The sequence below is a fragment of the Aspergillus heteromorphus genome, assembly GCF_003184545.1.
Source record: "Aspergillus heteromorphus CBS 117.55 chromosome Unknown BO70scaffold_2, whole genome shotgun sequence".
Classification (NCBI taxonomy): Eukaryota; Fungi; Ascomycota; class Eurotiomycetes; order Eurotiales; family Aspergillaceae; genus Aspergillus; species Aspergillus heteromorphus.
This window is the reverse complement of record NW_020290407.1, coordinates 1,278,050-1,290,278: the sequence shown is the minus strand read 5'-3', so window position 1 is coordinate 1,290,278 and position 12,229 is coordinate 1,278,050. Positions and strand designations below refer to the sequence as shown.

Sequence of the window (12,229 nt, the reverse complement as noted above, 5' to 3'; positions counted from 1 at the left end):
CCGAACTCGGAAGGACAACCGACATCATGCCCTCCTCTTCTTCCTTTTTTCCCCTGGACATGCGCAGGTCTTTTCTCACCGTCCGTTCCGTTCCGTATCATGCCTAGTCTGCCATTCCGTCTGCTTTTCTTCAAAAGTTGCTCTTCTCTTATTCTTCCTCCCCTCCTCCCTCGCATCATCTTTTCCTTCCCTCCTTCCTTCCTCCCTCTATCCCACCGTACGTCCGTGTCCTTGATCATTCCTTCCTTTCTTCCGTCCTCTTTTCTCCCCTTCCTTCCCCCTTCGAGCAACTATTCTCAATACCCGTGACTGTGACTGTGACTGTGACTATGACTATGACACGAAACAAACATCTACTCAGTGGGTCGGTCCTATTCTGCTGTTTCTGTTTCACTATCCTATCCTATCTTCCATGATCGGTCGGTCGGTCGGTCCCTCATCATCTCCGGGCTTGTTTTCATCTTTCCTCGACGAATCAAACAAATGTATATCAGGGACCGCGAAACGATTAATCAAACATGAAAAAAAAAACACTCACTCCTCTGATGATACCTATGATGCTTATGCTTATGCTTATGCTTATACTGAGAATTATGCTGATGCATGCATCTTGGCATGTAATTATGGCCAGAGAGGGAATTTGATGGGGATCAGTCAACAGAGGTACTTAATTGTTCAGTGTAGTTAGTCCTTTCTATACTCTACCATAGCTTGTTGAGTGATTCGAGTAGAAGGAGAGTCAGTGGATGTTAACAGTGAGTAAGTAGTAAGTATATATAGTATCTACTGAGGTAGTTACTACCTAGTTATAAGACAGATGACTATTTACTTTTTTTTTTTTTTTCTATATTGTACTCCGTACCTACTATACACCCACATACATACATACATACATGTGCATAATTAGTACTTACTACTACTACTAGGTACTAAGTAACTAGGTAGTAGGTGACGAAAAGACACCTAGGTAGAATTCTAGGTACCTATGTACGTAGGTACGTCATATCAGCACTTACCACCCACCCACCCACTGACTCACTCACTCACTCACTAATCAGTAACTAAGTAGGTAGATAGGTGCTAAGAGCCTAAGACAGGTCTTAACCCCCCCCCCCCCCCCCCCCCTTTCCCGAGTCCCGCTATAACTATAGATAGATAGGTATCTACGGTAGTAGCTGGAACTATAGGAAAATGCCAACGCTATTTATTGCGTATTATTTAATAAATACAAATACTGTGTGTGATATGATTATGGGCCAGGGAGGTGGTGGGAAGACTGTTGACTGAATGGAGAGAGGACTTACCTAGTACCTCCTTCCTTCCTTCCTTCCTTCCTGCTGTTTTCAGTTGTGGGGGGGGGGGAGGGGCAGTGAAGAAGTGTTCAGGAGTTACTAATTACTGTCTATAGTTAGTTAGGCTACATTAGTACTAAGTGAGTGAGTGGATGCTGATTCACCAATCCAGGAAGGAAGTCAGCTAGCCCTACTTAATCGTGTACGTAGTATGCATCTAATAACTAGGTTGGACCGTTGGTTTATGTTATTTCTCACCAACAAAATACAAGAAAACAAAAAGAGTGAGAAAGAGAAAAAAGGTTCATGTCCTAATAGCACAAGAAATAGCCGTCGTTGCAAAAAATCATAAATAGATAGTTCATAAATAAATCGTATGAAGGAATAGGTATGTAGGTCTGTAGGTAAGTATGTAGGTACCTAAGTAATTTAAAAAAAAAAAAAGAAAAAGACAGAAAGAAAAGAATCCAATATCCCTCCCTCCCTCCCTCCAGCCACTGAAAAGAAACAAAAACACAGGACCAGCATGCAGCGCCGGCCACTCAGACGCTCCGACCCAGCATTTAATATAGAACATGTCGTCACCTCGAGACGAGACGGAGTATTTGTACACGAATAATAAAAAGACAAGATAAAGTCAAGGAAATAAAGTTTCAAGGAAAGTGAGAAAGAGATGGTGTGATGACGGTGGTGAAGACGAAGGTCGGACAGAATAGACAGGTAATAAGATAAGGTGAGACAGGAGGATAGACAGACAGGTAAGGTAAGATAAGGTAAATAGGTAGTAGGTATATATCATATACCATTTAGTCAGATTCTCCCAGCTGATGTATGCATGCATGCTCGCATTGGTTTGATAATCATGACGGTAGTGCGCAGGGGTAGGTAACCGACCTCCCTTGTTCTTTTTGAAATCAACACTGGACGAGAAAGGACGCGCGCGGATGGAAAAGGCAGGCAGTAAAAGCACAAAGGTCCATGAACAGTCGCTCAAACAGAATCGGGGAAGTTCGTACAATGCATGTGTGTCCAAGGATGCATGCGTGTGGTTGCAAGTAGTCAGTCAATCAATCAATCAGTCAGTCAGTCAGTCAGTCAGGTCTTGAATCGGAAGTCCTCGTTAGGGTTGATAATGCAAGTGGAAAGCACTTTCGCACACCTAGACATGATGCGCCTGGCAGGCCGCGGGAAAGCAATGTAAACAGAGTGAACGCCGGCTGAACTGAAATCAAATACCAAGATTGAGTCGCTGCGTTATATGGTGGGGCGTAAACGACATGGAACTTCAAAAACAGACGGAAACGGTTAATCAATACGGTCATTGAACGAGTTGACAGCCTCGTCGGAGACAGCCATCGGTCGATGCCGGAGGCCAAATCTCCGCGTGCCCAGGCTGTTCGCTCTCAGACGGGTTTGCTGCGCGATCGGCGTGTAGCTCGCAGCCAGCCTTTTGGACGGGGCGATGATCCGGGTCTGCGAAGGCTCCTGGGGAGGATCATCCTCGATTGGCCCGTCCGCCGCGAGAGCAGCAGAGCCAATCCCCGAGGGGATCCCGTATCGACGGGAACCTGCCTGGATGTTCGAGCGGGAGGTTGCGGGAGGGTAGCTAGGAGTCAACATACTCCGGCGCAGCGGGATGGCGGACTGCGAAAGCGTCGGGGTACGAGGCTGAGGCAATTGCGAGGGTTGGACGGGAGTTGAGTATCTGGGACTTCGATCCGGGGTCGGCTCGGGGATCGACTGCGATGCCGCATATCCATGCGAGATTCGTTGCCGGGGCGAACGGAATGTTGCGACTGGGTGGGCGGAGTCCGTCATGCTTCGTGATATGGATCGGGTTTGCGGGCTCTGGTCGGGGAGGGCATCGTCATCGGTGTGCACCCTCTTGGCTCGTAACGATGTAGAGAGCCGACTCAGCCGGCTTGGAGGCATCGCGGGCCCGGGTGACTGCGTCAGTTGGGCGTCTGACACCATGTCATTGGTCGTGGTGGTGTTTGTGTCTAGGGCAGGGTTGTTCGCGAAACTGGCCCGACGTGCCTCTAGACGACTGGTAATACGCTTGGTGCTCTGCCGCCGGGACAGGCTCTCCGGTTCTTGAATCGTGCTGCGCCGATATGACAACGTCGGGGTGATGGTGTCTTCATCGTCGCCATTGATTTGCGGCTCCTCTACTGGGGCGTCCGGCACTGCAAGCTGCTGTTGCCTACAAAGCTGCTGCTCGTCCGACAAGGCCAGGCACAGCTCAGTTAGGCTGCGACAGACGCTGTCGGCTTTTCTTCTAGCTTGTCTGTCGGAGGGAGTATAACCATTTACAATGGAAACGCCTCCAGACGGGGCCTTGCTGGCTCCCAAGAGGCCTGACAGCGCCAGAGCATCTGTGACTGTGACTTCCAGAGCCGCGTAGACTTCATTACTCAAAATATCTTTTGCTTTGCCCAACGCCGATTGCAAAAGCGGATGAACGGGGCTAGGAGTCGCACTAGGATCGGGCTCACCCGACTGGATGCTTGTGTTGCGACCGCGTTTGGGCGAGGACGACACTGTAGTCACCGTAGTTGTCGCTGTTCGGGGCCGTTCTCCAGACGCGGAGGATATCGCCTCCTGGGATGATGGCGGGAGCTTCCCGGTCAGTTCCAGCTTCTTGATTCGGGATTTGAGGTCCTCCAGCTCATCCCATACGGTGGAAGGTGCCGTTGTCGACAAGGTGGACTCTGTGCCATCCTGACGAGATCTATCGGACTCCAACCGGGCGCGTTCCGTAATCTCCGAGCTGGATGGCTGCCGGCTGCTTCGGATGGTGGAGAGCGCGGAGTGCCGATAAGAGCGCGATTCATGCAAGGAGCCCCGTCGCTCGAGATGGGATTCCGGGCTGTAGGGCGACGGCTCCGGGCTGGTGCGACCCAATCGGCTTCGGGGTAGGCCAATCGTGGACCGCGAGCCAGAGGCATACGCAGAAGTGGAGGAGCGACCGTGATCATCCAGCGGATGGGCGGAAGCCGAGTAAGAGTAGGAGACAGAGGCGTTGTTGGGGGTGGATGGGGGATCATCTTGCGAACGCAAGGGGCTATCGTAGGCATTCGAGCGAAGTTGCTCGGGAGAAGAAGGGGTTTGTTCAGTCGTAACACGAGAGGTTGGCGAACGGAGTCCAGCACCAGACATCCTAAATCGCGACTGTAAGTTTCACACACTCCTGGTCAGCTCACGAAAGGACAAAGATTGACGTGTAGACAGGTCGTTGTGTCACTTACCCGTCGGAGTTCTGAGCGCCCGAACGACTCGCGACGGGCAGAAGAATCCGATCGCGCGATGTTCAGGAAGACATCTTCGTTCTTGGACCGGAAATCGTCCGCCACGGGGGTCCGGTTGCCGTCACCCAGGCCATATCGATCCACCCCGTTCACGGCACGATGGCGTTCGTCGGCCAGCGATCTTCCCGGAGAGTAGGACACTGCGGACGCAGGCATCCTTCTATTCACGTCCGAAGTCGTCTGCTGAGCATAAAGGGACGACTTTCGGCGCTTGGTTGCATTGGGACTCAACGCGCGGGCGGCCGAGTCGACGTCCAGGGGCGGCGCTGAGGAGGAGGAGTCGTCGTCGTGGTCGTCGTCCTTTTCAAGGGCCCGTCGCGGCGACGGATGGTGCGACTCCAAGAGGGCCTGGTCACGAAGGTGGGACAGATGAACGTTGGGGACCGAGCGGCGGGGGCTGTCGTACACAAAAGTGCGCTGGAGGGAAGGCGTCGGGTCGGGCGTGTCGTCGCTGTTCAAGACGGAGGAACTGAGGTGCGACGTCGGGGCTCGTTTGCGCAGGGGATACTGGTACTCGAAGCTGAAGCGACTCTGGGGAAGGCGGGGAACGGACGGGACGGCGGAGGAGGAGAGGGAGGGGAGATGCGACGCAGAGATGGAGGAGTGGGAGACGGAGGGCGATGGAGATGGAAGCGTTGGAGGTGTTGTTGTGGACGCTGAAGGGGAGTCGCCGGTGGTGGTGCCGGCGGATGTTAGCGCGGCTGGTCTGCCCGCGTCACGGGGATCGCCCGCCCTCATCATCATCATCCTCGCCGCGCCCGGACGACTACGACTCGGCGGATGACCCGCGGCGGCGTTCGGTCCAGGTCGTTGTGGGGAGGCGAAAGAATCGGTCAAGGTTGGGCTCGAAACACCCGGTTGCTGCTGGTACTGCTGGTGCTGGTGCTGGTGCTGGTGCTGGTATTGGTTGTTGGCTCCGGAGCTGAAGGTGACGGTCCTGGCGCGATTCACAATGGAACGGCGACAGAGAGAAATGGACGGTGAATCGTCCAGCAAGACATGGATGGGCTGGTTCACCGCGGACTCGGTTTTTCGCCGACGACGAGGGCTGGAGAAGGAAGACAAAGAGGAGGAAGAAGAGGAGGGGAAGGGAGGCAAGGCTGCATGGCCAACTGCTCCTGGTGCGTCGGGGGACATCTGCACAAACTGGTCAGGCACCCACACGCATCGTTCGATCAATCAAATCTATCGCGTCGGAAGGCGCCTTTCTGAGATCGACTGCACTCTGCAACTGGGGAAGGCCGAGGGACACACGGTTGAAGGGGGAAATTAAAAAAAAAAAAAAAATAGAGTGAAAGGACAAAAATCGAACTAGACGGGGAAACCCAGACAGAAATGAAATGAACGATATGATCTATTGCCTGCGGTGGACCTACGGGGTGATCATATACTAAATTATGTACGGCGTACGAATTAAAAATATCCAGGTACTATTCAGGTACTATCTCTCTAACTATCTCTCTATCAGCAACCAGGCACTCCATCCCTCTCCTGCTAAGAATAACCGGCTCGCCCTGAGGCTCAAGGGGACCCGGGAAGGGCGTGGAAGAAGCCAGGGAAGAACGACGGGCACCAAGATAGAGGAGAAAAGCGCTGGCTGGTGGCTGGGAAATCTGTAACTGCTAAGGAGGAGGCAGACGGGATGGTAGTATGAGGCCGGTGGAGCGGGCCCCCCGTCCGGCTCGATAGCCCGGAGAATAATCGAGACGGATCTGTGATATCACCCGTCTATTTATGATCTGTTGGCGTGGCATGGCATGATGGAGGTTGGCTTTCTCTCCTCTGCAGTTTGCCCTGCGCACCTGCTCGTAGCCTCCTCACCTGGCTTTGGATAGGGCTCGAGACCGCGCCTGATGGAGGCAAGTAGGGCACCGGTTGGCAACCCTGTCCTCTTCGCTAAGGTTGATCTGCGACTGCACGGGCTGCGAAGGCGAAAAAAAAAATAAAGCCCTCAAACACACAATCATCCCAGGCCATACGCTAATTATAACCATTATCATATCATATGCGAGTTCCTCGAACGGCATCGAAGGCCGGTAAAGAGAAACCACGGTTCATCCGCGCCTTTCCCTGGTTCCGGCTCTGTCAACCTCGCTAGATTGGTGTTCCGATTGGTAATCTGTTCATCTCTCGCGATCAATAACCCCGGACAAAGGCAGAGAGGGACAAAGAAAGAACCGAGGGCTATTCCATTGGAATTTTTCCCATTGCAGCCACGATCCATCTAGGAGCTTGTCCGCCCGGCAAAGATGATAAAGACATGAAGTACGGAGTACTCCGCACTCTTCTCGACTGCCACGATCAACGGGCAATGGTCAGGATACGTTACCATCAACCATTGTATCAAATCGCTCTCGACATAGTATTTTGCATAGTCAAAGCGCACCCCACTTCATACTCTGGCAGCATCAATGACCCGTAGGAAGATACCTGGTAGCAATTGCCATCTGTTCTCACCAATCACGCCCCCGGTCGCAGCGAAGGACTCAATCAATTGAGTACCGGCATACCAGGGGTCTGAGATGCAGTCCGAGGAGTTTAACGACACTTAGATACGTTCAGACAGACGATAGAGACCTCTCGCCCCCTAAAATAGATGGCTGCAATCTACAAGCTAAACAAGATTAGTTCAAACATGCCATAGCTTGATCATACACAGGAATGGTGTCAGCTATGGGCCCGGTTCTAGCCCCCGTGTCACTGTCAGACGGCAAACCTGACGATGAAGCTTTCGGCCGATGGCAGCTTCGGATCTACAGTTGTCTTTGCTGCCAGCCCGCTGTGGACGACCGTTCCAAGTTTCAACCTCGAGCTCACGGAGAACACCTCGGCAGCGCACTTGTCGCAGAACCTCATCCCCACTGTTCGAGATCTAGTTCCGGGCGAGTTGTGCGCATTATTCCGCATCGATTCGACGTTGACTGCCCAGAGCACTGCGGCATTAATTGCCTTTAAGCCTATGTCGGCTAGGGTCTCTAGCTTGAGCGTAGTCCTGGACCAAAATGGCCCAACGACCGAAACAGCTTTATCAGGACGTCAAGTTAACTTTAGCCGGCACTGACGGGAATAACGGCACCGAGGGATGGCATCGGATAGCCCGTGCAGACTGTAGGAGATGAGTGCCAACTATCTAGTAGATACCAACGGCAGGGAATGCGACCCTCGTCTCGTGTTGTGCACGGGATCGAAGGGTAATCCGGCACTCTCCAGTTCATAGATCTGGTTGTTGCTAGGTGAAGATGAAACAAGAACCCCCAAATCCACAACCCGCCTGGTCCAGCAAGGGCTTGAACGGAGCCTGTTGGTTGGGAGAAGGATTTCCAACGTGATCGGAGAAGAAACGCGAAATGATTCACGGGGAGAGCTATGAGGCTATAGTGTCAGAACAATCTATCTACCTGGCGGATCTGTTTCACATTAGCTCGTCCCGTCCTTGGGTTAGGGTCGGTTCTGGCAAGTGGCATCGGTGGCAGATCAAGGGCATCAGGACCAAGAGCTCCAGCTCCCAGGCGATCCATTCCCTTTTATCGGGAAGATACCATGCTGCCTAGAATCCATGCTCAATCGATTAGTCACTAATAAAAGAAGGAACAATAGTGGCTGGAGGGGGGGATATCGCCGACGTACTTCATAATCAAACGCCCCCCACAGCAATCACCGACGTGATGCCGAACGGGCGGTCCAAGTTCTCTGGCTCTAACTGTTAGCAACCGTCGCAGAGCCCTGACCCCATAGTCTCAGATAGACGTTGCGGCCACGTGGGATCGGGATGGGGAGGGTCGAAGTTTTCATCAATTTCCCATTAATCCGTAACAATAATTGCGAGGCTATTGGGGCATCGGGCGGGGTGACGGGCTGGCGAGCTACTGTGTACGTACATAGTATAGGATGTATAGTGGTAGATTATTCCGCACCTGGAACAGGGCAGACCGGCAAAGGGCACTTCACTCTATTCCGTACTTCGTACTCCGTACTCACGGCTCGTTCTATTTTTGAGAGGAGCCGGAAGCGTAAGCGCGAGGCTCGGTAATATTATTGGGTCAGCGGTACCGGGGCGCGGTATGATCCCCAAATTGGTCGACGCAATGCAGGGCGCATATCAGTACGTAGTACTATGTACTTGACGGGGACGAGGGGGGGGGGGAGGGGATGACGGAGGATCATGATTGACCTGGACTCTGGAGAAACATCCAGGGATAACCCTGGATGTTAAGCCAATCGTCGAGACTCGAGCCAAGCACGTCAAAACACGCGCCCAAGCGAGCATGATCGTCCCCGGTCGGGGGGGAGGGGGAGGGGAAGTTGTTTGATCATTTTGGGAGGACTGACTGGGGAGCCTGGGAGGTTGACGGGGCGCCGTCGCGCACGTGACCGGCAGCCCCCCTCCGCCGGTGGACTGCTAGTAATCTACTATGACCAGTCAGTGGCCAGTTAGTGAGCAGTAGTGGCCTCGGAGTGGGTTGGCGTGTTTCACCCCAGGCAAATTGAGAATGATTGGGTTGCCTTAGCGCCGCGCCCTCTCCTGCCTGTGTGTTTCAGCTGCGGTGGTCGATGGCAAATCTGGAGGTCAAGGCTGCATTACTGCTAAACTTTGGTGCTTCGTCTTGATGGTTGAAACTCCTCCTTTGGTATCAGACTGATGCTACCTCCGATCGACTGACTCTGTACCGTGGACTGTTTGTGACTGAAAACAGCGGAGGAGTAGTCTTAGTAGTAGTAGTTGAGTACCACAGTAGTATCTAGTACTTGAGACCGCTAACTACTCTACTATCTATGTACTGTGCCGCGGTCTCTCCTCCCCCCTCCCAGTCAGTCCCACTCCCACCGCCAATAACGGACGGTCCACCCCGTCTCCAGGGGCTTGTCGTCTGGGATGTCTTGTCTGATGGATCGGTTCGAATTATCTAGCCCCAGTCAGTCAGCCTTTGCGTTTCACCTTGGCCTGTGACCCTCAGCGCCTGTGCCGACTCTAATAGGCCCGATGCCAGAGGGAGGTCCCTGCTGAATCGCCATCCGCATCTAGTAAAAAAGCGATTCATGCCTCCTCCTCGGGCCCTCCAAGTCCTCTTCATTTTGAATTCCGTGCTGTCCTTTCTCGCCTTGTTTGTTTGGGAGGGGGTTGCCCGTGCTTCTGTCTGTTCTTGCATTGCCGATTGTTATCTACGTACTCCGTGCCTACCCTCCGATTCTCTCAAGCCGGCTTGACTTTCATCCACCCTCTGAGATTAAGCATCCAGCAAACCGTCCGTCTGCGGGCTCCGTGCACTCACCACTGCGGGTCGGGCATCCCCAATCCGGTATTGTTTTGGGGTGCAGAAAAGTTGCTTGGATACGTATCCTGGCGGGTTGGTCTGATTAATATTAACCTCCTCGTGGGTTGAGCAGACCTTCTTTTCTGTGTGACTTCTGGAAGTCTTCTGAACCTTTCTTTCCTTCTTCACTCCTTGACTCCTTGGGACCTCTTGTCCTCCCTCCTCTCGTGGAAGCCCGCCGTGTGCTTTGCAGTTGTCGCCCTCCCGGCACCGCGCATGAACAACCCGTCTGGATCTGCTGCAGTGAACTGGATTCCCTCCGACAACAAATTGGCGCCGGCAGTCCCGATCCCCTTGAGTCAAGAAAGGGGGTTTTTTTTTCTCAAGTGCAGAGGAAGAGCTTTACAGGTATGTATGTATCTACAATTGTGATTCGTGATTACTATTCTTTGGTCTATCGTTCGAGTTCTGCGGCTTTCTTTTGCGCCTTGTTTTTATGTCATCTCTGGGTCTCTCGAGATTAGTTCCCATCATCCCTCACTGCCTCTTGTTGGTTTCCTCCTAGACCAACCATCATTATTTGCAGCCTTCCCAGTGGCACCCAGATGTGGGGACTACGTCTTTTTTTTTCGGTCTTCATTTTTTTTTTTTTTCATTTTTCATTTTTTTACTTTTCCCTTTCCCATTGCACCGGACCCCAAAAAGGAAGGAGACCGAACCCGAAAGGGAAAAGCAGGGTCGGGACAGAGCAGAGGCGATGGAGCCTGAGAACGAGAGCGAGAGAGAGAGCCGCCATCACCATTGCAACGGGATACCTGATGGAATCGAGGGAAATCCGGATACAGGTTGGCTGACAATGGTATCTGGGTGGCTTGATTTCGTGAGGGATTCCTCCTCCTGGTCGCTGCTGCACTGGGAGTGTGATGAGCACCTTACCCACCTCCACCTGCCCATCACGTCCTGGATCCCCATCCAATTCCTTCCGTTCCCTTCCTCCCCGGGCGAAGGGGCCAACCTGAGTGGTTGGTGGCCACCACGGTGTTGGGGGAGGGGGAAGGAGGGCATGGAGAGAGCATGGAGGAGAATCCTGGGAACTTGAAGGACCTCTGACATGCCAGTGTTGGGATAAGACTGGCATCTGATTTGCGTGCTTTTGGCGCCCATGATGCACATTCCAGCCTCCCACACCAACCCGGGCGGCTAAATTTAGAGCTGCAGGCGATGGATGTTCTGCTGCTGGGGCCGCTGATTGGATGGCTGCATCTGGTGTGAACGGGGGCCTGTCTGGCCCCACCCACCGGCGTCAAGCGCGCTGATTGGCTTGCTGTCAGCGACGCGGCCGGCCGGTCCCAATCAGGGCCTCCGGGCTTCCCCCTTCCCGTCTTCCCAAACGAACTACTGCGGTTGCAGGGTGGTTATTCTTAGCGCTCCAGTTATTGCTACGGCTGCTGCTGTTGCTGTTGCTTGCTGTTGTTGCTGTTGCTGTTGTTGTTGCTGCTGCTGCTGCTGGCGTTCCTCCTGCTGCTCCCGCGGCGCTGCTCCCACGGTCACAGTGCCTGTCTAGTTGCTGTCTGACAGTTTGTCTGGGACCGGCTTTGGGGGGGGATTCAGTGGTCTCTCTCTCTCTCTCTCTCGGTCTACTCTCACTTTCACTCTCCTTCTCCCCTTCTGGCCCCGACCCTCTCCGTTCCATCCTTCCTTTCCCCTCCTCATCTTCTGGTTCTCCCCTCTTCCGCTTCCTCTCCTCTTCCTCTTTCTTTCTTTCTTTTTTCTCTCCCTCTTCCCCTCACTGCAGGGACCCTTTTCTTTTCGACTTGCCTGTTTTTATTTTTCCTTTGGGGATGGTGGGCAGTCGTTCATTGCTCCCTCCCCTCTGCTTGCTGTGACCAAGAATCCCACACAGTTTCTTTCGTCATTCCCCGGAGGAACGACTGCCCACACGATCAACCCGGGCGGCTATTCCTCCCATTCACATTGTGCCCTCCCTCCAACATTTGGACCACCCACACCCCCCCTCCAAGTGTGCTCAGTTTGCATCTTTCAACTTGTCACTCTCCTTCATTTCATTCTGATTTTCAATTATATTCTACCCCCCATGTCGCTATCCCTGCGCCCTGCTGAAGTTTCTCAATAACAATCCTTCGCCTCCGCATCACTGACAGATTTCTAAGAGGAAATAGTTTCTCTTGCGGCATTCCTTGGTATGTTCCCGGTCTTGGACCTTGTTGGGATTCCTCTGAATTGCTTTCGCCTCACTTTACCATCTACCTGTCCCTCTCTTGGCTCTCTCACAGACTTCAATAGCTCTGTTGGTTTCATTTCTCAAGCTGGCCGATCATCATTCTGGTTTCACCCTCCTTGCAGCCGTGCTTGCTTC

The 12,229-nt window shown here is 53.1% G+C and overlaps 5 protein-coding genes across 5 annotated transcripts; 1 reads left to right on the top strand and 4 right to left on the bottom strand.

Annotated features, from left to right (window-relative positions):
- Window positions 1-2,597: 2,597 nt before the first annotated feature.
- Window positions 2,598-5,341, bottom strand: BO70DRAFT_284020 (putative LPXTG-motif cell wall anchor domain protein; the record flags this gene model as incomplete). The annotated part of the gene is made up of 2 exons (XM_025539110.1): window positions 2,598-4,463; window positions 4,541-5,341. 2 exons carry the CDS (start codon window positions 5,339-5,341, stop codon window positions 2,598-2,600), a joined length of 2,667 nt encoding a protein of 888 aa, XP_025403514.1.
- A 25-nt stretch (window positions 5,342-5,366) lies between these two features.
- BO70DRAFT_358503 (uncharacterized protein) lies at window positions 5,367-5,832 on the bottom strand (the record flags this gene model as incomplete). Its single annotated transcript, XM_025542312.1, has 1 exon — window positions 5,367-5,832. A coding segment is annotated over exon 1 (371 nt), but the record flags the coding sequence as incomplete, so codon positions are not given.
- A 749-nt stretch (window positions 5,833-6,581) lies between these two features.
- On the bottom strand, window positions 6,582-6,841 carry BO70DRAFT_358502 (uncharacterized protein). Its single transcript, XM_025542311.1, has one exon. It carries the CDS (start codon window positions 6,822-6,824, stop codon window positions 6,597-6,599), a length of 228 nt encoding a protein of 75 aa, XP_025403512.1. The 5' UTR covers window positions 6,825-6,841; the 3' UTR covers window positions 6,582-6,596.
- A 481-nt stretch (window positions 6,842-7,322) lies between these two features.
- Window positions 7,323-7,661, top strand: BO70DRAFT_392728 (uncharacterized protein; the record flags this gene model as incomplete). Its single annotated transcript, XM_025546303.1, has 1 exon — window positions 7,323-7,661. The coding sequence occupies one exon, from the start codon at window positions 7,323-7,325 to the stop codon at window positions 7,659-7,661; it is 339 nt and encodes a 112-aa protein (XP_025403511.1).
- A 3,423-nt stretch (window positions 7,662-11,084) lies between these two features.
- On the bottom strand, window positions 11,085-11,800 carry BO70DRAFT_84090 (uncharacterized protein). The gene has a single exon (XM_025548773.1). The coding sequence runs from the start codon at window positions 11,543-11,545 to the stop codon at window positions 11,180-11,182; it is 366 nt and encodes a 121-aa protein (XP_025403510.1). The 5' UTR covers window positions 11,546-11,800; the 3' UTR covers window positions 11,085-11,179.
- Window positions 11,801-12,229: the final 429 nt, after the last annotated feature.

What these genes read in the sequence shown, in the direction of transcription:
- BO70DRAFT_84090 (XM_025548773.1), bottom strand. Translation starts at nt 11,545, where the DNA reads ATGGAACGGAGAGGGTCGGGGCCAGAAGGGGAGAAGGAGAGTGAAAGT.
- BO70DRAFT_358502 (XM_025542311.1), bottom strand. Translation starts at nt 6,824, where the DNA reads ATGGATCGTGGCTGCAATGGGAAAAATTCCAATGGAATAGCCCTCGGT.